This window comes from Rhinoraja longicauda, chromosome 31 (assembly GCF_053455715.1).
Source record: "Rhinoraja longicauda isolate Sanriku21f chromosome 31, sRhiLon1.1, whole genome shotgun sequence".
NCBI lineage: Eukaryota > Metazoa > Chordata > Chondrichthyes > Rajiformes > Arhynchobatidae > Rhinoraja > Rhinoraja longicauda.
The window spans coordinates 23084232-23111271 of record NC_135983.1 but is presented as its reverse complement, the minus strand read 5'-3'; the positions used below and the strand labels follow the sequence as shown (position 1 = coordinate 23111271).

At 49.5% G+C, this 27040-nt stretch overlaps 2 protein-coding genes across 2 annotated transcripts in view; one reads left to right on the top strand and one right to left on the bottom strand.

Moving 5' to 3' along the window:
• Positions 1-622: 622 nt before the first annotated feature.
• On the top strand, positions 623-22098 carry dbh (dopamine beta-hydroxylase (dopamine beta-monooxygenase)). Its single transcript, XM_078426012.1, is given in 13 exon segments — positions 623-952; positions 3155-3301; positions 4636-4893; positions 7968-8144; positions 10548-10650; positions 12438-12559; positions 12561-12608; positions 13427-13570; positions 15148-15179; positions 16397-16438; positions 19673-19831; positions 20686-20845; positions 21958-22098. Coding segments are annotated over 13 exon segments (1863 nt in total).
• Positions 22099-26267: 4169 nt separating this feature from the next.
• sardh (sarcosine dehydrogenase) overlaps positions 26268-27040 on the bottom strand; it is a 53425-nt gene continuing 52652 nt past the window's right edge. The window contains 1 exon segment of the mRNA XM_078425900.1: positions 26268-26693. Within this exon segment, the coding sequence (XP_078282026.1) occupies positions 26565-26693 (129 nt within the window). The 3' untranslated portion in view covers positions 26268-26564.

Sequence of the window (27040 nt, the reverse complement as noted above, 5' to 3'; positions counted from 1 at the left end):
CATGAAAGTGCTTTATTTGAATGCACGTAGTATTCCTAATAAGATAGATGAATTGACGGTACAATTAAGCATGTATAGGTATGATATTGTGGCCATTACAGAAACATGGCTGCAAGGCGATCAGGACTGGGAGTTAAACTGTGAATCCTGGTTCTGGACTCCCCCAACATGGGGAACATTTATCCTGCACCTCGCCTGGCCAATCCCTTAAGAATTTTAAGTAGTTGACAATGGGTCCCACAATCGTACAAGGATTGAGATGAAAAATTAGGAAAGAAAGCAGAGAACGAGACAACGGAGTTTGGACAGGGGAGGAATGCAACAGGAGCAAGGAATCAACGTCATTGAATAATTTCACTGAAGCTAATTTGGAAATGACAGGTGGGGGCATTGAATGGGCATTTGGTCTTCTTAACCAAATAAATGAAAAGTTAAAATAAACAAAGGGCAGCTCGTCTCCTTCGCTTTACTGATGATGAGCGCATGTAATGGGATTACGCGATGCTCAAATGTGTTTGCCCAGAGGCTGAGGAATAATTTGATCAGAACCCTGAACTCTGGCCATGTTCCTTAAAGCCGACAGCCATCCTGGTTCCCTGCTTCAGTCGAGATGGGCCGGGCCATGGGAGAGGCAGAGTGTTGTCGCAGCATGAGGCTACGGGAGATGGTCTCCATCTACATGACCACCCTGCTGATCGTCGTGGTGATGCTGGTGTTGTGCTTCAGCCCCGTCGCCCCCGGGCCGAGCCCCTTCCCCTACCACGTGCCCCTGGACCCCCAGGGGCTGGCCACGCTCAGCTGGAACGTCAGCTACTCCCAGGAAGCCGTGTACTTCCGCCTGACGGTCACGGAGCTGAAGTTCGGGGTGTTGTTCGGGATGTCCGACCGGGGGGACGTGAAGAACGCCGACCTAGCCATTCTGTGGAGTGACGGCCGCAACTCCTACTTCGGGGTAAGTCAGAGATGAGCCTCTTCTAAACCAGCAGCCTCTGCAACTCTAACGCATCGCACTTACACACATTCAAGAGAGCCACGATATCTGTGGTATCACAAAATGCTGGAGTAACTCAGCAGGTCAGGCAGCATCTAGGAGAGAGGGAATGGGTGACGTTTCGGGTCGAGACCGTTCTTCAGACTGAAGAAATGTCTCATCCCGAAACGTCACCCATTCCCTCTCTCCTAGATGCTGCCTGACCTGCTGAGTTACTCCAGCATTTTGTGATACCTTCGATTTGTACCAGCATCTGTAGTTATTTTCCTACACTTGATATCTGTGTTCACACCAGCACCTGGTCACTAGCTTCACAGTTAGAATGTCACCGTTTGGGAGGCACGGTGGCGCAGCGCTAGAGTTGCTGCCTTACAGTGAATGCAGCCCCTGGAGACCCGGGTTCGATCCTGACTACGGGCGCTGTCTGTACGGAGTTTGTACGTTCTTCCCGTGACCTGCGTGGGTTTTCTCTGAGATCTTCGGTTTCCTCCCACACTCCAAAGACGTACAGGTTTGTAGGTTAATTGGCTTGGTAAAATGTAAACAAAAAAAATGTCCCTAGTGTGTGTAGGATAGTGTTAATGTGCGGGGATCGCTGGTCGGCGCGGACCCGGTGGGCCGAAGGGCCTGTTTCCGCGCTGTGTCTCTAAACTAAGAAACAGTCTCTGGTTAGAAAGGTTTACACTCATTCATGTATAAATGCATAAGACAGTGCAGATAGACACAAAACGCTGGAGTAACTCAACGGGACAGGCAGCATCTCTGGAAAGAAGGAATGGGTGACGTTTCGGGTCAACACCCTTCTTCAGACTGAGTCTGAATGCTGCCTGTCCCGCTGAGTTACTCCAGCACTTTGTGTCTATCTTCCGTGTAAACCAGCATCTGCAGTTCCTTCCTACACATAAAAGTGCACATATAATTGGAATAGATGACCAGACTTTTAGCCAGAGTAGGGGAATCAAGAACCAGAGGACAATTGTTTTAGGTGAGGGGTGAACACTGAGGGGTTGGCAGAATCATGGAACAAATAAATGGAAGTTGGCACAGACTAGAGAGAGGGATTCACCTCTGCCAGATATTTATTATAGATTATGAGAAGGAATAGATCGGGTAAACGTGCAGCGTCTCTTGCCCAGAGTAGGGGAATCGAGAACCAGAGGACACAGGTTTAAGGTGAGAGGGGAAAGATTTAATAGGAATCTGAAGGGCACCTTTTTCCACACAGAGGGTGGTGGATTTTTGGAATGAGCTGCCAGCGGAGGTAGTTGGGGCAGAAACTGTCACACCATTTAAAAGACATTTGGGCGGGTACATGGATAGGAAAGGTTTGGAGGGAAATGGGCCAAATGCAGGTAGGTGGGATTAGTGTAGGTGGGGCACCTTGGTCGGCATGGGCAAGTTGGGCCAAAGGGCCTGTTTTCCTATTGTGTGACTCTATGACTCTATGACTCTATGCACAAATATCCAGTGCACCTAAGCCATGCAAACAGAGGTGGAATGGCAGGACTTTCATATGAAGAAAGACTGGATAGACTCGGCTTGTACTCGCTGGAATTGAGAAGATTGAGGGGGGATCTTATAGAAACTTACAAATTCTTAGGGGGTTGGACAGGCTAGATGCAGGAAGATTGTTCCCGATGTTGGGGAAGTCCAGAACAAAGGGTCACAGTTTAAGGATAAGGGGGAAGTCTTTTAGGACCGAGATGAGAAAGTTTTTTTTCACACAGAGAGTGGTGAATCTGTGGAATTCTCTGCCACAGAAGATAGTTGAGGCCAGTTCATTGGCTATATTTAAGAGGGAGTTAGATGTGGCCCTTGTGGCTAAAGGGATCAGGGGGTATGGAGAGAAGGCAGGTACGGGATATTGAGTTGGATGATCAGCCATGATCATATTGAATGGCAGTGCGTACAGGCTCGAAGGGCCGAATGGCCTACTCCTGCACCTATTTTCTATGTTTTGTGCTGTGTGTGTTACTGTCTACAGTCCTATATCAGATAGGGAGAGGAGAGGTTTAATGGAGAGATCAGTCACACTTCATTACAAACTGGATTCTATCAAAATAGATGGGAGTCAAGGCAAGGTATCCTTCTGTGGCAGGTCCCTTTGTGGGAAGGTGTGGCTGTGTTACTTGTTTGATCTTCATTTTGTTTCTGTTTCATCAGGACGCCTGGACTGATCAGCATGCACAGGTCCACTTAGACACACAGCAGGATTACCAGCTGCTCGATGCTCACCAATCTAAGCAAGGATTTCACCTCACCTTCAAGAGGCTCTTCAACACTTGTGACAAAAGGGACTACGTCATTGATGTAAGTGGGGCCTTTGGTCTCAGCTGACAATAGACAATAGGTGCAGGAGGAGGCCATTCGGCCCTTCGAGCCAGCACCGCCATTCAATGTGATCATGGCTGATCATTCTCAACCAGTACCCCGTTCCTGCCTTCTCCCCATACCCCCTGAGTAAGTTGGATGATGTGCTTTTAGTTTAGTTTAGCTTAGTTTATTGACACAGTGTGGAATCAGGCCCTTCGGCCCGCCGGGTCCGCACTGACCAGCAATCACTGGTCCGTACACTAGTTCTGTCCGGCCCACTGGGGATAATGTATAGAAGGCAAGAAGCCAACAAACCTGTACGTCTTTGGCATGTGGGAGGAAACCAGAGCACTCGGAGAAAACCCACGCAGGTCACGGGGAGAACGTACAAACTCCGTGCAGACGGCGCCCGTAGTCGGGATCGAACCCGGGTCTTTGGCGCTGTGAGGCTGCAACTCCACCACTGCGCCACCGTGCCACCTCAAGTGATCCCAACGTGCTTTGCAAAGAGGTCATGCACCGTGTTGCAGCGCTAATGTTTTAGGTGCCGGAGCTGTCACTTGTGCCAGAGCGGCCGCTGTTAAATTCCCCGCTGGTTCAAATTCCCCGCTGTTTATTTTGGGGTTTTATTTACAGAGGTGTCGGAGTGGCCCTCCGCTGAACTCCGACTACACTGCCCCCCCCTGGTCGTGTAACACACTGGGAAGAAATCAACACAGAAATATGTCCCCTCTTCAAACAATCATTTGAGAGAGTGCCCTTTGTATATGTACACCTGATGTAGTTGTGAACACTGTGTATACACGTGTCCAGTCTACACTGTCCCACACTGACCTTTCTGTCCTGGGCCTCCTCCACTGACAGAGAGAGGCCACACGCAAATTGCAGGAACAGCACCTCATATTTCGCTTGGGCAGCTTACAACCATGAGTACAGTATGAATATTGATTTCTCTAATTTCAAGTAACCCCTGCATCCCTTCTCTCTCCATCCCTCCCCCACCCTGGTCATCCTGCCAGTTCTACTGTTGGCATCCTTTCCTTATCAACTCTTCCACAGCCAACAATGGAGCATTGTGAGCTCCACCTTCCCTTGGTCATCGTTGCCGGCTCTGAATTGTTCTAAACCTTTACTTTATCTCTAGTTTTCCTCCCCCCCCTCCATCCTCCCCCCACCCCCCCCCCCCCCCCCCCCCACCCTCCCGACTCTCAGTCTAAAGAAGGGTTTCGATGCATAACGTCACCTGTACCTTTTCTCCGGAGATGCTGCCTGTCCCGCTGAGTTACTCCGGCATTTTGTGCCTATCTTCGATCATCCTCTCTTGCTTCTAGAGTGGAACAGTTCACCTCCTGTACGGGTTCCTGGAGCGACCAGCGGCATCGGTGGAGGCCATTGACCTGCGGTCGGTGCCAAGGGGCGTCCAGAGGGTGCAGCTCCTGAAGCCCGACCTTCACCCGCCTACGCTGCCCCCAGATGTCAAAGTGCTGGAAATCCTTGCCCCCAACGTGACGATCCCTGACCAAGAAACAACCTACTGGTGCTACATCAGCCATCTGCCCCGCAACCTTCCGCCCCATCACATTGTCATGGTAGGTACTGTGTTTAGTTTAGTTTTGAGATACAGCACGGAAACAGGCCCTTCATCCCACCGAGTCCGTGCCGACCAGCGATCCCTATACATTCACAAGGACTATCCTTGATCGCACATTACTGGCTTCACCTTGCACTAAATGTTTTTCCCTTATCACGCATCTGCACACTGTAAACGGCTCGATTGTAATCACGTATTGTCTTACTGCCGACTAGCCAGCAAGCAACAAAAGCTTTTCACTGTACCTCGGTACACGTGACAATAAATTAAACTAAACTAAACTAAACTAAATTCACACTATCGACACACATTAGGGACGGAAGAAGTGTCTTGACCTGAGATATCTGTCCAGAGATGCTGCCTGTCCTATTGAGTTACTCCTGCATTTTGTGCCAATCTTCGGTGTAAAACCAGCATCTGCAGTTCCTTCCTACACAAGGACCATTTACATTACACCAAGCCAATCGCCCTACAAACCTGTACGTCTTTGGAGTGTGGGAGGAAACCGAAGATCTCGGAGAAAACCCGCACACGTCACGGGGAGAACGTACAAACTCCGTACAGACAGCGCCCGTAGTCAGGATGGAACCCGGGTCTCTGGTGCTGTGAGGCAGCAGCTCTACCACTGGGCCTGAGGGTTGGTGCATGGAGCAAGAGTTGAATAATATCTAGCAAGGGGGTGAAAGTGGTCTGGGTTAATGGTGGAAGGTTGGTTAAACTAACCGAGGGATAGTAAATAAAGCCGCATAATGTGCAGGAACAGAATGACGGTAAATTAAATTTAAAAGTCGGGTTGATGAAATTTGGAAAAAGTCGGATTGATGAAAATGAAATTTAAAAGTTGCTTGATGGAACCTGTACCTCCGTTTAACCCTTTGGCATTACCTGGGGTGGTGGTGGAGGCAGATTTGTTAGTGGTGGTTAAGAGGCTTTTAGAAAGGCACATGGTTATGCAATGAATGGTGGGAGCAGAACAGAACAGATTAGTTGAACTTGGATTAATGTATGACACAGACATTGTGGGCCGAAGGGCCTGTTCCTGTGTTGTACTGACCTAAATTCCAATTGAACAGTAGTCTGATGAGTTGGCAGATGACCTAGGCTGCAGAAACTCTAGCCACACAATGGTCTTATTGCTTTAACTTAGGCAATATATCTGACTTCTACTTCCATTCCTTGTTGAACTGAAACATGTTGCCACTGCAGAGGAAGCTTGAGTCAAACACATTGAATGTAAATGGAAGGTATCACAAAATTCTGGAGTAACTCAGCGGTTCAGGCAGCATCTCAGGAGAGAAGGAATGGGTGACATTTCGGGTCGAGACCCTTCTTCAGACTGATGTCAGGGGAGTGGGAGATAGATAGATAAGGAAGTGTATAGACCCGAAACGTCACCCATTCCTTCTCTCCTGAGATGCTGCCTGACCCGCTGACTTACTCCAGCATTTTGTGATACATTCGATTTGAACCAGCATCTGCAGTTATTTTCCTACACACCTTGACATGTAAAGGTGTAAAGGGGTGTTTCAGTGAGAAAACAAGGTAGTTTTAATGAGCAGAGAGGCCAGAGGGTGGGGGTGTATAGAACAAAGTGGACATGTACAGTCGCTGGGCACCTGCTTCGCAGTTAGACTTAATGTCTCGGGTTAGAAAGGCTTATGCTCACTCATGTACAGATGCAAACGACAGTGCAATTTATACACAGTCATAGGGTAGATAGGGAGAGGGCAGTTAGCCAAGTTGTTTCCATTGCTTACAGATCTGTCTGGTTTATAAGTTAACGAAGGAGTTATAGGGGGGAGAAAGTAAACATAAGGACATGCACAAAACGTGGCCAGGGCTGTTGCTGAGACCAGAAAGCAAAAGGACAAGGATGGAACAGCCTAGCCATGCCAACCAACATGCCCCATCTACTAGTCCCACCTGCCTTCATTTGGCCCATATCCCTCTGAACCCGTCCTGTCCATGTGCCTGTCTAAGTGTTTCTTAAACATTGTGATAACACTTGTCTCAACCATCTCCTCCAGCAGCGCGTTCCATACACCCACCGCCCTTTGTGTGAAAAACAATAGGTCCTATTAAATCTTTCCCCCTTCGCATTAAACCCCCTCTAATCCTCAGGATCTTGGTTCCTCTACCCTGGGCAAGAGACTCTGTGCGTCTTCCCGGTCTATTCCTCTCGTGATTTTGCGCACCTCGATGAGATCACCCCTCATCCTCCTGCGCTCCAAGGAATAGAGTCCCAGCCTCTCCCCATAGCTCAGGCCCTTGGGTTCTTGAAATCTAAATAACCTGTAATGGCAACTTCAGTCCTTTTCCAATAAAGTCCTTTCCGATTGCCTTACTTCACAGGGAGTGGAGTGATCGATCTTGACGCAGAGCCCCAACAGAGAGATCTTCAAAACCTTTCAGTTTAATTAGTCGTTTATTGAAGTAGTAATACAAACCGATCTGTATCTCTCCAAATCTTTCTCTCACTGCAGGTCTGGTAAGAACGATATCTCACCAAGCTCCTCCGTGTCTTCCCCCTCCCATCTCTGCATCTCTGCTGCCAATCTCCTATCCCCCCACATCCGGACCAAACTCAGATCCTGGGGGGACAGGGCTTTCTCCATCGCTGCTCCCACCCTATGGAACTCACTACCCCAAAAACGTTAGAGACTCCTCCACACTCACCACATTCAAAACATCGCTGAAGTCTCACCTGTTCAGTACTGCCTTCAACCACTGAAGGTCACCTCACCTTCTGTCTCCTTTCTCTGTTCATTTACTTATTTACTTATTTATCTATTTATTCATTTCCCTATGTTCTCTAAATCTCTGTAAAGCGTCTTTGAGTATATGAAAAGCGTTATATAAATGTAATGCATTATTATTATTATTATTATTATTATAGCACCTTGTCCCGGCTCCTCCCAGTCCATAATGCCCATATATGTATTCATCTTACGACAAGCCCCAAGTGTCCAAAAACGATACAGCAATGTACAAAATAATATAATATGCTAAATGGCGAGCACAAACACAAATGGCTCCTACATAACCAATGTTTTAATCTTCGTCCCTGATCAGTACGAGCCAGTGATTACAAAGGGGAATGAAGCCATTGTACACCACATGGAGGTGTTCCAGTGTGCAGCACAGTTTGGCCGCATCCCGGCTTACAACGGTCCATGCGACTCCAAGATGAAACCTGCAAAGCTGAATAACTGCAGACATGTACTGGCGGCGTGGGCGATGGGCGCTCAGGTGAGTGGGTGTCCAACACGGAGTGGGGGGGGGGATGGGGGAGAGGGGGTCGGGGAGCCGGGGAGATGAATGAGGCTCCTGTACAGAGAGGGGAAAATGGTTCTCATGTGCCACAGGTTTGGAGTGGAAGAAATGAGGGTCCCACAAATAGAAACATAGACATAGAAAATAGGTGCAGGAGGAGGCCATTTTGACCCTTCGAGCCAGCACCGCCATTCATTGTGATCATGGCTATTTATTCACAAAATACTGGAGTAACTCAGCAGGTCAGGCAGCATTTCAGGAGGGAAGGAATGGGCGACGTTTCGGGTCGAGACCCTTCTTCAGACCTTCGATTTGTACCAGCATCTGCAGTTATTTTCTTACACATTGTGATCATGGCTGATCATTCACAATCAGTAACCCATGCCTGCCTTCTCCCCATACCCCTTGATTCCACTAGCCCCTAGAGCTCTATCTAACTCTCTTTTAAAGTGGCGGTGCTGGCTCAAAGGGCCGAATGGCCTCCTCCTGCACCTATTTTCTAAATTCATCCAGTGAATTGGCCTCCACTGCCTTCTGTGGCAGAGAATTCCGCAAATTCACAACTCTCTGGGTGAAAAAGTTTTTCCTCATCTCAGTTTTAAAATGGTCTCCCCTTTATTCTTAGACTGTGGCCCCCTGGTTCTGGACTCCCCCAACATTGGGAACATGTTTCCTGCATCAAGCTTGTCCAGCCCTTTTATAATTTTATATGTTTCTGTAAGATCCTCTCTCATCCTTCTAAACTCCAGTGAATACAAGCCTAGTCTTTCCAATCTTTCCTCATATGACAGTCCCGCCATCCCGGGGATTAACCTGGTGAACCTACTCTGCACTGCCTCAATAGCAAGGACGTCCTTCCTCAAATTAGGAGACCAAAACGGCACACAGTACTCCAGATGTGGTCTCACCAGGGCCCTGTACAACTGCAAAAGGACCTCTTTACTCCTGTACTCAAATCCATACACAGCGTGGCATTGAGTTGGAGTCCTGTCGCTGTGTGGACGTTAGAGTATTGAGTGAGGGAAGGTGCACAGTGTGGCTGAGAACGTGAGAGGGAATGGGATGTGAACCATGTTGTGGGGGCAATAGAGTTATTGAGTCATACTGCATGGAAACAGGCCCACCTCGTTCACTCCCACACCCTACATTTAACCTCTCCAAGGATCAAACATCTACTTGCAGGAGCCTTGAGTTTAGTTTAGTTTAGAGATACAGCCTGGAAGCAGGCCCCTTCGGCCTAGCGAGTCCGCGCAGACCAGCGAACCCCACACACTAACACTAGGGACAGTGTACGATTTTTTACTGAAGCCAATTAACCTACAAACCTGTACATCTTTGGAGTGTGGGTGGAAACCAGAGCACCCGGAGAAAACCCACGTGGACACGGGGAGAACATACAAACTCCGTACAGACAGCAGCCGAGGTCAGGATCGAACCTGTGTCTCTGCCTTCGTAAGGCAGCAGCTCTACCGCCACGCTACTGCGGTACCCCCACATAGGTATTTACTTCTAAGATGAGAGAGAGAAGTTTTTCTTTCCTCTGAGGGTAGGGAGTCTTTCGTATTCTCTACCACAGAAGGGTGTGGAGGCTCAGATATTAATTGCATTCAAAACTGGGACTGATAGATTTCTTGTTGTTAGAGGGATCGTGAAAAATGTAGGCTAGAGGGGGGACATGTGCTTGTTCTAAACTACACAAGCAGAGGTAAACACTTCTCAGAATCTAGAACGTCTCAATACCCTATAACTGCAAAGTTTCTGCCTCTTGTGCCTCCAATAAATAAATCATTGAAGTGCTGAGAGATGTTGTTCAAAGATTAAGTAGGAAAGAATGTTGGTTTAAATCGAAGCTAGACACAAAATGCTGGAGTAACTCAGCGGGACAGGCAGCATCTCTGGAGAGAAGGAATGGGTGATGTTTCGGGTCGAGACCCTTCCTCAGACTGATCTGTTGTTTTTAGATTTAGATTTAGAGATACAGCGCAGAAACAGGCCCTTCGGCCCACCAGGTCCGCGCCGCCCAGCGATCCCCGTAACACTATCCTACACCCCACTAGGGACAATTTTTACATTTGCCCAGCCAATTAACCTACATACCTGAACGTCTTTGGAGTGCGGGAGGAAACCGAAGATCTCGGAGAAAACCCACGCAGGTCACGGGGAGAACGTACAAACTCCGTACAGACGGCGCCCGTAGTCAGGATCGAACCTGAGTCTCCGGCGCTGCATTCGCTGTAAGGCAGCAACTCTACCGCTGCGCCACCGTGCCGCCCTGGTTCAGAGATGTTCAGTACAAAGCTGAGTGTTTTAGGTTATTTTAGCAATTTTAGAAATGGGATGATCTTTCAAGCTGTGACAACCAGGTCTCTGTCATTACAGGCATTTTATTATCCAAAAGATGCAGGAATTCTAATCGGTGGAGCAAATTCCTCAGAATACTTGCGGCTGGAAGTGCATTATCATAATCCAATGAAACTCTCTGGTGCGTTTTGAAGTCATCAACTAACCGTACCTCACAAGTCACACCAGTGAATCCGAGCATGGGTACCATTCTGTATGTGTGGGTGTGCAAATGTGTTTAGAGATACAGCGCGGAAACAGGCCCTTCGGCCCATCGGGTCCGCACCGACCAGCGATCCCCGCGCATTAACACCGCCCTACACACACTCGGAACAATTTTACATTCACACAAAGCCTATTAACCTGCAAACCTGCACGTCTTTGGAGTGTGGGAGGAAACCAAATATCTCGGAGAAAACCCACTCAGGTCACGGGGAGAACGTACAAACTCCGTACAGACAGAGCACCTGTGGTTAGGATTGAACCCGGGTCTCTTGCGCTGCTAGGCAATAGTCTACCGCTGCGCCACCGTGCAAACACATATGGCTGTGTGTATGTGTTTGCGTGTATGTGTTTGCGTGTGCGTGCGTGTGTGTGTGGAGTGTAATTATGAGTGAGCATTTTTGAGACACAGCAGCAATAATTCATGGAGTTTACCAGCCTTTAAAATAAACGGATAAACAACATCTTAAAGTCATGATATTTGAAGTGCCATATTAACGGAGATAATTGTGGACCAATGATTCATTGGGTTGGACAGGTCCCAAGTGTGATTTGCCATTTCCCATGGAGCACATTCAGCCAGAGGGAACCAGCAAGAGAAGGGTCACAAACTCACTCAACCTCACGAACCCAGCTCACTACCACAGTTAAATAATGACTTACAGGAGGCAACCCGTTTGGGGTCTCGACAGGCAACACTGTTAGTGGGATCGTGCCTTGTTCTGTGAGCACAGAAGCCAACGGAGATGCTCCATTGTAGCGCAGGGTGGGAAGGATGGCCTCCAGTACGGATGGTCGCAGTTTTGCAGATCATCGGATTTTGTAGATGACTCGGTGTTGTCGGCCATCTTGGAGATCAACCTGGATGCCCATGAACCTACAGTCCTACCGCGTACAATCTGATTGAACACCAGTGTAAACCTCAATGGCATGGGTTAAACCAAATGTAACATGGTAGAGCTTAACTAGGCTAATCAAAATCATGTATAATCTGGTATAGTCTAAGTGTAATTCTGTCCAGTCAGTTACAAGATCAGTATAATCATAGAAAACATAGAAAATAGGTGCAGGAGGAGGCCATTTGGCCCTTCGAGCCAGCACCGCCATTCAATATGATCATGGCTGATCATCCACAATCAGTAACCCGTCTCCCCATATCCCTTGATTCCACTAGGTCCCAAAAGCTCTATCTAACTGTATCCTGTACAGTACAACTCTGTGGGTAGACACAAAATGCTGGAGTAACTCAGTGGGTCAGGCAGCATCTCTGGAGAAAAGGAATAGGAATCATCTATTCTTTTTCTCCAGAGGTGCTGCCTGACCCACTGAGTTACTCCAACATTTTGTGCCTATCTTCGCTATAAACCAGCATGTACAGTTTAGACAATAGGTGCAGGAGTAGGCCATTCGGCCCTTCAAGCCAGCACCACCATTCAATGTGATCATGGCTGATCATTCTCCATCAGTACCCCGTTCCTGCCTTCCCCCCATACCCCCTGACTCCGCTATCTTAAGAGCTCTATCTAGTTCTCTCTTGTGTGTGTGTAGTTTCTTCCTACACATAACCCTATGGAGGCTGATTTAGTCCAAGCACAACCCTACTTACCTTACTAAAGCTCCTTTAGCTGCAGTGTTATCTGGTTTAAGTCCAGTGTAATATAATGTGGACGTCATGCTGTTGTTAACTCAAGCTTTTCCCATCTGCAGGACACTTGGATCACTCAGGGATTCGTATGTTGTACCACACCCACCTTAAGGAAGAATTCAATGCAGGCATCATGGAGTTGGGTCTGGTGTACACTCCCATCATGGCCATCCCACCGGCCGAGCCCAGGCTTCGTGCTCACCGGATATTGCACAGCAAAGTGTACCCAGCACGTGAGCAAACGCACTGGCAAAAAGAAACCGGTCCAAGACAGATGCATGCCGCCAGGCCCTGGAGGACGAGGGGAGCGAGCAAGGGGTAGAGGAATGGTGGGGGAATGGAGGGGCAAGAAGGGGTTGCAGGGAAGATGCTGTAAGTCGGGCATGGGGGGGGACCGCCGAGAGGGAGAACAAAGGAGGACCTGGCGTGGGGGGGGGGGGGGGGGGGGGGGGGGCCGCTGAGAACTAAGGGGGAGCACAAATGGAATGTGTTCATGAAAAAGGGTCTGTGTTAAAATGGGATACTTGAAACGTTTGTCAGCGCACTTTACATGGAGACTATTTGCACACCTTGGGTGTACAAAGCAAAGAATGTCACTGAGACTTGTCACGTGTGACAATGAAGTATCATTCATAAAGGACCAGGGTACGTAGCAGGGCAGGAAGGGCAAGAGGTTTGGGAAAATGGAGGGGGGAAGAGGGGGGAAGATAGGGGGGGGGGGGAGAAGATGCTGCAATATACATTAGTGGCATTTAAAAACCTTTGGATAAGTGTATGGACACGCAAGGAATGGAGGGATATGGGCCAAACGCGGCAGGTGGGACATGTTGACCGGCATGGGAAAGATGTGCCGAAGGACCTGTTTCCACGCTGTAAGACTCTATGACTCTATGATATGGAATATGCGCCAGTAGATAAGTGAAGGTCTTGGCATCATGTTGGGACCCGGGACATTGCGGGCCGAATGGCCTGTTTTTGTGCTGTAAGGTGTTGGTAGACTGTACATGGGTGAGGAATGAGTGGGGGGTCTCAGCGCTGTGTTTGATTCTAGATGCTGCCTCGGTCTGGGATCAAGATCTTTGCCTCACAGCTCCACACTCACCTTGCAGGCCTGAAGGTGAAGACTGTCCTTGTCAAGGATGGGGTGGAGGTGACCATGGTCAATGCTGATGAACATTTCAGCACTCACTTTCAGGTACTGTTTGCTGTTCAGCCGGAACCCATTCTCACAAACAACCTCACATCAATCTTACTTCTTTACCGACTGAACACAAAGCCAATAGGAGGCCATTCATCCCATTGAATCTCTCTTTTCTTCAATCAAATCTCCCTCTCCCCTCCCCCTCTCCCCTCCCCCTCTCCCCTCTCCCCTCCCCCCTCTCCCCCTTTCCCCTCCCCTCTCCCCCTCCCCTCTCCCCCCCCTCTCCCCTCCCCTCTCCCCTCCCCTCCCCTCTCCCCTCTCCTCTCCTCTCCTCTCCTCTCCTCTCCCCTTCCCTCTCCTCCCCCCTCCCCTCTCCCCTCCCCCTCCTCCCCCTCTCCCCTCCCCCTCTCCCCCTTTCCCCCCCCCTCTCCCCTCCCCCTTTCCCCTCCCCCTCTCCCCTCCCCCTCTCCCTCCCCCTCTCCCTCCCCCTCTCCCCTCCCTCTCTTTTCTTCAATGAAATCATTTCCAATCTCAAGATCTTTTATTCTCATAACCTTTAATACCCTCCCTAACCAATTTTTTTAAAAATCAAATGTAATAAAAAGGAACTGCAGACGCTGGTTAATACCATAAAAATAGAAACAAAGTGCTGGAGTAACTCAACGGGTCAGGCAGCATCTCTGGAGAACATGGGTAGACGACGTCTCGGGTCGAGACCCTTCTTCAGTCTGTGCGGCCACAGCGATGCAGCTGGTAGAGCTGCTGCCTCACAGCGCCAGAGACCCAAGTTCGATGCTGACCTCGGCTGCTGTCTGTGTGGAGTTTGCTGGTTCTCTCTGCTTCCTCCCACATCCCAAAGACGTGCGGGTTTGTAGGTTAATTGGCTTGTGTTAAAACAACGTTGCCACCAGTGTGCAGGGAGTGGATGAGAAAGTGGAATAACATAGAACTTGTGTGAACTGGTGATCGATGGCTGGCGTGGAGACAGGTCCTTCAGCCAGTCCATGCCAACCATCGATCAATAGTTCTCTCTCCCTGGGACACGTGGGATTTCTCCAGGAGCTCCGGTTTCCTCCCGCACTCCAAAGACGTGCCGGTTTATAAACAACTAAAGAACCATATCGAATACGTCCTAGCTTGGAAAATGGCGGGATAGGTTATCCTGTTGTCTGTCACGGACTTTGTTTAAACAGGTCCCCAGGTCAGTAGGAACTGGAGAAAGGACACGTTTGTTATTGTCCACGGCTACAACGTAAATAAAACAAGTTAATCCGCCCAGACCCACCTTGACATGCACCCCCACATGAATCAGAAAGACAATTGGGGTACAGAGTGTGGCACTCAAATACTCACCTCTGGTAATGTATTGTGTGGGGAAGGAACTGCAGACGCTGGTTTACACCAAAGATAGACACAAAATGCTGGAGTAACTCTGTCCAGTCTGAAGAAGGGCCTCGACCCGAAACGTTACCCATTCCTTCTCTCCGGAGATGCTGCCTGTCCCGCTGAGTTACTCCAGCATTTTGTGTCTATCTTCGGGTGATGCATTCATGTAAATGTAGTAATTCCTGCGACATTTCTCACATCACGAAAAGAACAAATATTGAGGTGTTTTTTTTTGCTTTTTATAGGAAATCCGTATGTTGCAGAAGGAGGTCACTGTGTTACCTGTGAGTATCCCATCGAGTGTGTGGGCTACAGTGTGGGAGCCTAGTGTTTAGTGCAGAGACTGGAGGGGTATAGATCACATGCAGGTTGTTAGTCTAACCCGCCAAGATGTTTGGCACAGACATTGGGCCGAAGGGCCTGTTCCTGTGCTGTCCTTAGTTTAGTCTAGTTTAGTCTAGTTTAGTTTAGATTAGTTTAGTTTAGTTTAGTTTATTCTCACGTGTACTGAGGTACAGTGAAAAGCTTTTGTCACGTGCTAACCAGTCATCGGAAAGGCAATGCAGGTGCTCCTCAACTTACGATGGGGTTCCGTTCCGAGAAACCCATCACAAACCGACAATATCGTACGTCGAAATGCATGGAATACACGTGATGACGTGGCCGGAAGCGAGCTGCGGCTGGCGAAGGGCCGCTGCCGTTCACACCATCGCAAAGTCGAAATATCGTAAGTCGAAGCATCGTAAGGCATCTGTACATGATTAAAATCGAGCCATTTACAGTGGACAGAACAAGCCTCCTCTTTATTTCATGCCGTCACGAACCTGCTCTTTAACAAACACCAGTCTTGTACTTTACGTGACCATCAGCCGAGCTTCACACACTGGCTTAGTGAGTTCACCATCAGCAAACCCGTCCTTTACACACCAACCATCGATCCATCTACACTTCACATTGCTCGGGCAAGGCCAGCAGCAAAACCAAGGACGATTCTCACTCCGGTCACTCCCTCTTCTCCCCTCTCCCAGCAGGCAAGAGGTACAGAAGTTTGAAAGCACACACCTCCAGATTCGTGGACAGTTTCTCCCCAGCTGTTACCAGGCCACTGAACCATCCTGGCACCAACTAGGGAGCTGTCCTGACCTATCATCTCCTTATTGGAGACCCTCAAACTACCTTTAATCGGACTTCACTGGACTTTATATTGCACTAAACATTATTCTGTGTCTGTACACTGTGGACAGCTTGATTGTAATCACGTAGTCTTTCCCCTGACTGGATAGCATGTAAAAAAAAGCTTTTCACTGTACCTCAGTACACGTGACAATGATTAACTAAACTAAGCATAGCGCTTCACACAAACACAAGCCTCTCCCAGTCTAACATTTCAAAGAATTCCTTTGACTAATAATTTTAGTCAACTAATGTTTAGTTTTGACTAAACTTTGGACTTCAGCACAGCACGGTGGCTCAGCTGCCACCTCACAGTGTCAGAGACCCGGGTTCGATCCTGACTACGAGCGCTGTCTGTACGGAGTTTATATTCCACTACCGGACAGCGGGGGGGGGGGGGGGGGGGGGGGGGGGGGGGGGCTCGGGGGGGGGGGGGGGGGCCGGGTTTTCTCCCACACTCCAAAGATGTACGGGTTTGTAGGGTTAATTGGCTTTGGTACAAAAAATTAAATTGTCCCTGTAGTGTGTTGGGTGGCGTCAGTAATCGGGGATCGCTGGTTGGCGCAGACCGATGGGCCGAAGGGCCTGTTTCTCCCAAACGAAACTAACTACGACTGTCTTTTGTTTACAAAATTGACTCATTCCGTGTGTTTTATTTTGAAGGGGGTTGATTGTTTTGGTGTGGTGCGGCTATGCAACTGTGGTAGGTACTTGAGTCCAAGAACATAAATGGTAGGCTGGGAGGTAGCTGGAGGGGACAGGCAGGGTGTGTGTTTTTGTGTTGGTGTGTTGGGGGGAGTGACTCCAGCATTTTGACGCCTGACGCTGAGTTACTCCAGCATTTTGTGTCTTCTCTTCGATTTAACCAGCATCTGCTGCTTCCTTCCAAGCCACAAGATGGTAAGTCTTGCTGAACTGACTGCACGCTCAGTGCTTCTTATATCTTGCATTTGCAGCCCCATAAAACTATACAGAGATGAATAATAGAACAAGGGAGTGCAGCTATATGGAGAAGCCAGAAACATTCTTCTGACAGCACGGAAGGGTGGAGACATTTAATGGAAGTGTTCAACATCTCAGGGGGCTTTGATAGGATAATTAAATGATAAAATGGATAAAGGGCTGAGGAAAGAAAATGCCTTGAATGAAACACCATGGGCACCAAGGGTGGAATAACCACCTCCTGTGCCTCATTCCTTGAAAGTCAAGCTATGTCACAGATGAATGAATACTGAGATCAACCCCTTCTGCCCCTGATATTGGCAATCTGTTGTGAAACCACAGTTTAGATTTAGATTTAGAGATACAGCGCGGAAACAGGCCCACCTTCGGCCCACTGAGTCCGCGCCGCCCAGCGATCCCCGCACATTAACACTATCCTACACACACTAGGGACAATTTTTACATTTACCCAGTCAATTAACCTACATACCTGCACGTCTTAGGAGTGTGGGAGGAAACCGAAGATCTCGGAGAACACCCACGCAGGTCACGGGGAGAACGTACAAACTCCGTACAGACGGCGCCCGTAGTCAGGATCGAACCTGAGTCTCTGACGGCGCTGCATTCGCTGTAAGGCAGCAACTCTACCGCTGCGCCACCGTGCTGCCAGTTGTACTCAGTGATTGGGGGATTTGTAACTAACACAAGATCAAGATCACTTGCTGGCCATATCCTGATCCACATTTCTTTGCCAACCTGTCCCCAACACCAGACTTCCTCCATCTGTTTTACGAATCTTTAATGTAAATTCCCTTCTCCATTCCCACTCCTCACTCTCGTTAATCATAGAGTCAGAGAGTGATACAGTGTGGAAACAGGCCCTTCGACCCAACTTGCCCACACCGACCTACATGTCCCATCTGCATAGGTCCCACCTAGGGGCGCCAACAATCTCACTTCCAAGTACGGGACAATGTGACATCACCACCCCGCGACCTATGTGACCTCACCCAGCTAGCGGCCACATGCTCCCTCTCCACCAATGGCAGCCGCCCGGGCCGGGAGGCGGGTTGCTACGCAACCTCCGTTAGGCGGCTCCTGGGGCTCCGTGCCTACAGTGTCCGCACCTACAATGTCCAGACCTACAGCGTCTGGGCTAACAGCGTCTGGGCCTACAGCGTCTGGGCCTACAGCATCTGGCCCTACAGCATCTGGGCCTACAGCGTCCGGGCCTGCAGCATCCAGGCCTACAGCATCCAGGCCTACAGCGGCCCCCGGGCCTAATACGGGACAAGGGCGGTCCCGTATGGGACAACCCAATTTAGCCTAAAATATGGGATGTCCCAGCTAATACGGGACAGTTGGCAACCCTAGTCCCGCCTGCCTGCTTTTGGCCCAAATCCCTCTAAACGTTGTGATAGTACCTGCCCCAACTACCTCCTCCAGCAGCTCGTTCCTTGCCCCCACCACCCTTTGTGTGAAAAGGTTACCCTTCAGGTTCCTATTAAATCTTCCCCCCCCTCACCGTAAACCTATGTCCTGTGGTTCTCAATTCCCTAATTTGGGTAAAAGACTCTGTGCGTCTACTCCATCTATTCCTTCTCAATAATCCAGAATAAATATCTGGCATAGGTGACTCCCTCTCCCTAGCTTGTCCCAATTTTCATTTATTTGTTCCATGTTGCTAGCAACCCCTCAGTTTTACTAAACAAGATATAGACCAAGCGCAGGCTCGGCGACAGTGCCGGATTAACCTCGCAGCAAAAGTAGCGTCTGCTACGGGCCCCACATTCTCGAGGGCCCCGCACTGAATGCTTCTTCAGACTGAAGATTTTTTTTAACCAAAATACTTTCTTTCTGAGTGTTGTTTTGCACAAGCCAACCTTACCCTTCTCTCCCCAGCCCCACGACAGTCCCGACAGAAAGCCAATGGAATGTTGGCCTTCATAACAAGAGGAGTTGAGTATAGGAGCAAAGAGGTCCTTCTGCAGTTGTACAGGCCCCTAGTGAGACCGCACCTGGAGTACTGTGTGCAGTTTTGGTCTCCAAATTTGAGGAAGCATATTCTTGCTATTGAGGGCGTGCAGCGTAGGTTTACTAGGTTAATTCCCGGAATGGTGGGACTGTCATATGTTGAAAAGCTGGAGCGACTAGGCTTGTATACACTGGAATTTAGAAGGATGAGAGGAGATCATATCGAAACGTATAAGATTATTAAGGGGTTGGACACGTTAGAGGCAGGAAACATGTTCCCAATGTTGGGGGAGTCCACCAGGGGCCCCAGTTTAAGAATAAGGGGTAGGCCATTTAGAACGGAGATGAGGAAAAACCTTTTCAGTTGTGAATCTGTGGAATTCTTTGCCTCAGAAGGCAGTGGAGGCCAATTCTCTGAATACATTCAAGAGAGAGCTAGATAGAGCTCTTAATGATAGTGGAGTCAGGGGGTATGGGGAGAAGGCAGAAAAGGGGTACTGATTGAGAATGATCAGCCATGATCACATTGAATGGCGGTGCTGGCTTGAAGGGCCGAATGGCCTACTCCTGCACCTATTGTCTATTGTCTATTGCCTACCTCTTCTGGACTCTCTCCAGAGCCAGCACGTCCTTTCTCAGGTATGGTGTGTTGGATTAAGAGTCGGCTGCTCTTCATTAAAGACTTGACCGTGACCGGATTCTGTGCACACAGGGAGGACTCCAGATCAGCGATGAAATGTGCGTGAACTACGTGCACTACTACCCCCTGACACAACTGGAGTTGTGCAAGAGCACAATGGACCTCGGTTACCTGCAGAAGTATTTCGCCTTCGTCAACAGGTAACAGTAATCCTCGTTCTCACCGAATGGTTGCTTTTAGCAGAATCTTCGAAGCACATGGTCCGGGATCAGAACCTGACCAAACCTGACAGTCAGCAAAAAAATATTAGGAGAAATATGGCGAGACGTAACCCATCCTCAACACAACGAGAGGTGGCCCATACTTTTTCAGGAGACCAAGCATGTCGTACTTTTTTGGATGAGAGACCAGTACGGATTTAGAAAATATTGCTTAGGTCACAGCTGGAATATTGTGTACAGTTCATGTAAATAAGTGATAGAAGCAGAATTAGGCCATTCGGCCCATCAAGTCTACTCCGCCATTCAATCATGGCTGATCTATCTCTCCCTCCTAACCCCATTCTCCCCAAAATCCCTGACACCCGTACTAATCAAGAATCTATCTATTCACAAAATGCTGGAGTAACTCAGCAGGTCAGGCAGCATCTCAGGAGAGAAGGAATGGTCTCGACCCGAAACGTCGCCCATTCCTTCTCTCCTGAGATGCTGCCTGACCTGCTGAGTTACTCCAGCATTTTGCGAATAAATACCTTCGATTTGTACCAGCATCTGCAGTTATTTTCTTCCACTACAAGAATCTATCTATGTCTGCCTTACAAAATATCCATCGACTTGGCCTCCACAGCCTTCTGTGGAAATGAATTCCACAGATTCACCACCCTCTGACTAAAGAAATTCCTCCTCGTCTCCGTCCGAAAGGAACGTCCTTTAGTTCTGAGGCTGTGACCTCTGGTCCTAGACTCTCCCACCAGTGGAAACGTCCTCTCCACGTCCACTCTACCCAGGGCAAACGACCAGTGAGATCTGACTGCTGATTTTTGTTTTCCTTCAAGTGTGGACGATGGCAGTATCTGCACCTGTCCCCAGGTGCCCGTGACACAACAGTACAACGCTGTCACCTGGGACCCCCTGAGTCGCCGAGTCCTGAGGGCTTTGTATGATTCTGCTCCCATCTCAATGCACTGCACTGACTCTTCTGGTGTGAGAGTCCCGGTGAGTAGAGAGACGACGGCAGGGCTGAGTTCTGACCGGGTGAGGGATCAAACGTTCCAAATGCCTGCACGACTGTGCTTCTGAGATGAGTCGCAAAACACCGGAGTAACTCAGCGGGGCAGGCAGCATCTCCGGAGAGAAGGAAAGGGTGGCATTGCGGGTCGAGACCCTTTTTCAGTCACCCATTCCTTCCCTCCGGAGACGCTGCCTGTCCCGCTGAGTTACTCCAGCATTTTGTGTCTATCTTCAGTGTAAACCAGCGTCTGCAGTTCCATCGTACACACTTCCAGTTACAGTGCTGGACTATGTCCCTAGGTACTGTTAAACTATGCTGACATTTATGCTTGTCGCTGGCAAAGTCACAAACGTGAACCATTGTAGTCTTTCAGGCAAAGATCAGTTTAGAGACACAGCGCGGAAACAGGCCCTTCGGCCCACTGAGTCCACACCGACCAGCGATCCCCGCACACAAACACTACCCTACACACGCGAGGGACGGTTTACACTTATACCAAGCCAATTAACCTACAAACCTGTACATCTTTGGAGTGTGGGAGGAAACCGTAGAATTTGGAGAAAATTTATGCTGTTATAGGGAGAACATAGAAACATAGAAAATAGGTGTAGGAGTAGGCCATTCGGCCCTTCGAGCCTGCACCGCCATTCAATGTGATCATGGCTGATCATCCAACTCAGTATCCCGTACCTGCCTTCTCTCCATACCCCCTGATCCCTTTAGCCACAAGGGCCACATCTAACTCCCTCTTAAATATAGCGTACAAACTCCGTACAGACAGCACCCGTAGTGAACCCTGATCGAAGCCGGGTCTCTGGCGCTGTAAGTGCTGTAAGGCATCAACTCTACCACTGTGCCGCCCAAAGTTATTTCTACAGTAAGGCTGGGTTAGAGAGTTTCATGTGTACCGGCACAGAGGAGTGATTATAGTTACAACGCAGGATAGTGTGTGATATGGAGGTTTATCAGTCACCGAAGGGTTCATAAGACATAGGAGCAGAATTAGGCCGTTCGGCCCATCGGGACTGCTCCACATTGGGGTTTGGGGGACAGTTTGAGCGATGGCTTCTTCACCAGAGATGCTTTCTAACCGCAGGGTAACTGGGACAAGCAGCCTCTCCCGCAAGTGAGCAGAGTGCTGAGGGAGCCCCCAGATCGTTGTGAGGGAGTGAGTCGTCCGGAACCAGGAGCACCGACCATTGTTGACTTCTCCGCCAGCAAAGTGCCGAAGCAGTGACTGGAGGACACGGCCAGGCCCAGCCCAGCCCGGCCCTCGTATCCGGGCCTGGTGTCAGAACCCGAGGGGCTGGCACGGCAACACTACGCTGAGAATTCCTCCCCTCGTGTCTCACCTGCAAGGGGCTCGTATGTAACCGTCCCCCATCACCACTGTACGCCGGCTGTTGGCTGAACCAGATCATCATTCACTTCCAATTAAACTGTAACGTCTTTTCAATCAGCATTGGTGTCTGTGCCTGATGACGGATTAGATCGCTTTGTCGGCGCCCTTTATGTGGCGACTCTTTGCATACCTTTTATGCGAAGCAAAAACTATCACTGTGGCTTGTCACATGTGATAATAAAGTATCATTCATTCATTCATTCACATCGTCCAGCTCAGAGTCCACACAGAAACATCTCTGTAGGTTACCCACTCACCTTTAAATAACCAACCTCCACCCCCCCTTCCCCTTCTTGGAGTCATAGTCAGTGTGGAAACAAGCCCTTCGACCCAACTTGCCCGTGCCGACCAACATCTCCCACCGATAGTCCCACAAGATCATAAGAGACTGGAGCAGGATTAGGCCATTCGGCGCATCAAGTCCACTCCGTCATCCAATCATGGCTGATCTATCTCTCCCTTCTAACCCCATTCTCCTGCCTTCTCCCCATAGCCTCTGAAACCTCTGATATCCCTCTTTCTCTGTCATATCCATGTACACATCTAATTGCTTCTTAAACGTTGCGATAGCCCCTGCCTCAACTACGTCCTCCGGTAGCTTATTCCATACACCCAGCATCCATTGCGTGAAGAAGATACCCCTCAGTTTCCTATTAAATCTTTCCCCCCTCACCTTAAACCCATGTCCTCTGGTTCTCGATTCCCCTACTCTGGGCAAGAGACTCTGTGCATCTACTCGATCTATTCCTCTCATGTTTTTGTGTACGTCCGTAAGATCTCCAAACCAATCCAACCTCCATTAACCTACAAACCTGTACGTCTTTGGGATGTGGGAGGAAACCGGAGCGCCCACGGAAAACCTAGGCGGTCACGGGGAGAACGTACAAACTCCGTACGGACAGCACCCGTAGTCAGGATTGAACCTGGGTCTCTGGCGCTGTAAGGCAGCAGCCGCTGCGCCACTGTGCCGCCCCGAGTAATGTTAAAACAGACAGCAAGACCTCCATGGATATATAAGAAGAAGGAAGCTAAGGTGAGTGTTGGATCTTCAGAGGATGAAACTGGGGGATGAATCACAGGAAAGGAGGAGTTAGCAGGGCAGTTAAAGCAAAGCTCTACATCAGTCTTCACGGTGAAGGAGACTGCAAATATCCTGAAGCCAACAGTTGCAGTCCAGTTTTAAGCAGCATGTAACAATCCCCATCGCTAGGAAATAGTATTTAGTTTTTTCGTTTTAGAAATACAGCGCGGATACAAGCCCTTCGGCCCATCGAGTCGGCACCGACCAGTGATCCACGTACACTAAAACTATCCTACACACACCAGGGACAATTTTACTATTTTTACCAGGCCAATGGTACGTCTTTGGAGTGTGTGAGGAAACCGAAGATCAGTACAGCCCCTCTGTGACAGTGCAGCACTGCCTCACTACTGCCCCTCTGTGACAGTGCGGCACTGCCTCACTACTGCCCCTCTGTGACAGTGCGGCACTGCCTCAGTACTGCCCTCCTCTGGCAGTGCGGCACTCCCTCAGTACTGCCCCTCTGTTACAGTGCGGCACTCCCTCAGCACTGCCCCCCTCTGGCAGTGCGGCACTCCCTCAGCACTGCCCCTCTGTGACAGTGCGGCACTCCTACAGTAAGTACCTCAGTGTGAATGTTAGGCAGGACATAGAAACATAGAAAATAGGTGCAGGAGGAGGCCATTCGGCCCCTTGAGCCATCACCGCCATTCAATGTGATCATGGCTGATCATCCTAAATAAGTACCCCGTATTTGCTTTCTCCCCATATCCCTTGATTCAATTAGCCCCAAGAGCTGTATCTAACTCCAGTGAATTGGCCTCCACTGACTTCTGTGGCAAAAAGTTCCACAGATTCACAACTCTCTGGGTGAAAAGTCTTTCCTCACCTCAGTCCTAAATGGCCTACCCCTTGTTCTTGAACTGTGACCCCAGGTTTTGGACTCCCCCAACATCAGGAACATTTTTCCTGCATCTAGCCTGTCCAATCCCTTAACACTTTTATATGTTTCTATAAAATCCCCTTTCATCCTTCTAAATTCCAGTGAATATAAGCCCAGTCGATCCACTCTTTCATCATATGTCAGTCCCGCCATCCCGGGAATTAACCTGGTGAACCTACGCTGCACTCCCTCAATAGCAAGAATGTCCTTCCTCAAATTAGGAGACCAAAACTGCACACAGTACTCCAGGTGCGGTCCTGTACAGGGCCCTGTACAACTGCAGTAGGACTTCCTTGCTCCTGAACTCAAATCATTTCGTTATGATTTTTTAGATTTAGAGATACTGCACAGAAACAGGCCCTTCGGCCCACCGGGTCCACGCCGCCCAGCGATCCCCACACACTACACTATCCTACACCCTCTAGGGACAGTTTTTTTTTTTTTTAACATTTGCCCAGCCAATTAACCTACATACCTGTACGTCTTTGGAGTGTGGGAGGAAACCGAAGACCTCGGAGAAAACCAACCCACGCAGGTCACGGGGAGAACGTACAAACTCCGTACAGACGGCGCCCGTAGTCAGGATCGAACCTGAGTCTCCGGCGCTGCATTCGCTGTAAGGCAGCAACTCTACCGCTGTGCCAGCGTGCCGGATTTTATGAAGGCCAACATGCCATCTGCTTTTTTCACTGCCTGCTGTACCTGCATGCTTACTTTGTGTCTGATGTGCAAGGACACCCAGGTCTCGTTGCACCTCCCCTTTTCCTAATCGGACACCGTTCAGGTAAAGATCCGCCTTCTAGTTCTTGCCTTGGACCATGTTGTGGGGTTCAAATACCAGACTTCCATTCCCGATGCACGATCACAACCTATGGCCGTGGAAGCGACCGAAAACAAGGAAAGGCATAATCGCCGAGCCTCTGTTCTACCAATAAAGTTGGTGCTCGTGTGATATCAAGCCTGCAATCCAGTTCCTGGTTTCCATTTCTCCATTTATTACTTGTTAAAGAACACAGGGGTTTTATCTGTTAATCCATTATTCATGGTTGTACACGCACAGGTAATTATCTGGTGCTGAATTTAGAACGACTTTGTCACAACACTGGGGACACTGGTTATGCTGAACCGGTAGACGTAAACGGGCATGAGTCACGCCCTCTGGGAGTCTGAAAAGGAACGTCGATCGTTGCATGTTGCCCCCTTGAACACGATCACGGGAGGAATAAGCTCCTTCCATTCACAGGCAGATTGATTTAGCATCACTGATCAACACGGCCACAATAGAACACAGAGCAGGACAGTGCACGAACAGCCCCTTCGGCCCACCACGTCTGTGCTAGCCATGGAGGCCAATTTAATCCAATACCATCTGCATGCACACAGTCTATAACCCTCCATCACCTGCAGGTTCATGTGCCTGCCTGCCACGGTGGCGCAGCGGTAGAGTTGCTGCCTTACAGCGCCTGCAGCCCCAGGGACCCGGGTTCGATCCCGACAGGGGCGCTTGTCCGCACGGAGTTTGTACGTTCTCCCCGTGACCCGCGTGGGTTTTCTCCAAGATCTTTGGTATCCTTCCACACTCCACACCAGGGACAATTTACAATAATAGCAAGCCGATTGCCAATTAACCTACATGCCTGTATGTGTTCGGAGTGTGAGAGGAAGCCGGAGATCCTGATCACGAAGAGAAGGTACAAACTCCGTACAGACAGCACCCGTAGTCAGGTCCGAGCCCGGGTCTCTGGCGCTGCAGGGCAGCAACTCTACCGCTGCGCCACCCGACCTGAAACGTCACCCATCCTTTCGCTCCAGAGACGCTGCCTGACCCGCTGAGTTACTCCAGCACTTGGTGTCTATCTGGAGGAGGATCTGTGTGGGGCCAACAGGCTGGCCTATGGGACTAGCTTGGTCAGCACAGACGAGTTGGGCCGAAGGGCCTGTTTCCGTACTAGATGCTCTACGGCTTATTTCCAACCCCTATCAAATGCCTCATAAATCCCCCTCTCCTTCCCCATTCACCCCCCCCCCCCCCACCCCCTCCCCAAAACATCATTGCATGCTGGCTAAGGTTATACAACATTTTCTGTATTTGTGCAAAATTTAAATCTTTTAAAACCTGGTTATAAAGGCTGTAAAATCTCCCTTGATTTAATAAAATATTAAAAGCACCAGGCAACTCTGGAACCTGTAAACACGGGATTTGAATTCTTCACTAAATATTGCAGAGTTGCATGGAATGACCCTCGATTGAAAGTCAATGGGAATTCCAGCATATCCCTGGTGGCACCTTTCCCAGGCACTGGGATCTTTCATTGCAGCTTCTGTTTTCCCAGATCTTCACTCGTAGATCCCCTTCACTCGCTTGTTGCTCGGATCGAAGGGTGATTTGAGGTGGACCTTGGCCGGGTAGGAGACACCCATCCTCTCCAGCGAGTACTCACCCTGCTTCACAAAGTCCGTGGTCACCTAGAGAGAGAGAGAGACACGGAGATTCGGGAACCTTGTGGGGAAACCATGAACCGAGCGGCACGGTGGCGCAGCGGTAGAGTTGCTGCCTTCCAGCGAATGCAGCGCCGGATTTGATCCCGACTACGGGCGCTTGTCTGAATGGAGTTTGTACGTTCTCCCCGTGACCTGCGTGGGTTGGTTTTCTCCGAGATCTTCGGTTTCCTCCCACACTCCAAAGACGTACAGGTTTTGTAGGTTAATTGGCTTGGTGCGTGTGTAAATTGTCCCCAGTGTGTGTGGGATAGTGTCCATGTGCGGGGATCGCTGGTCGGCGCGGACTCGGTGGGCCGAAAGGCCTGTATCCG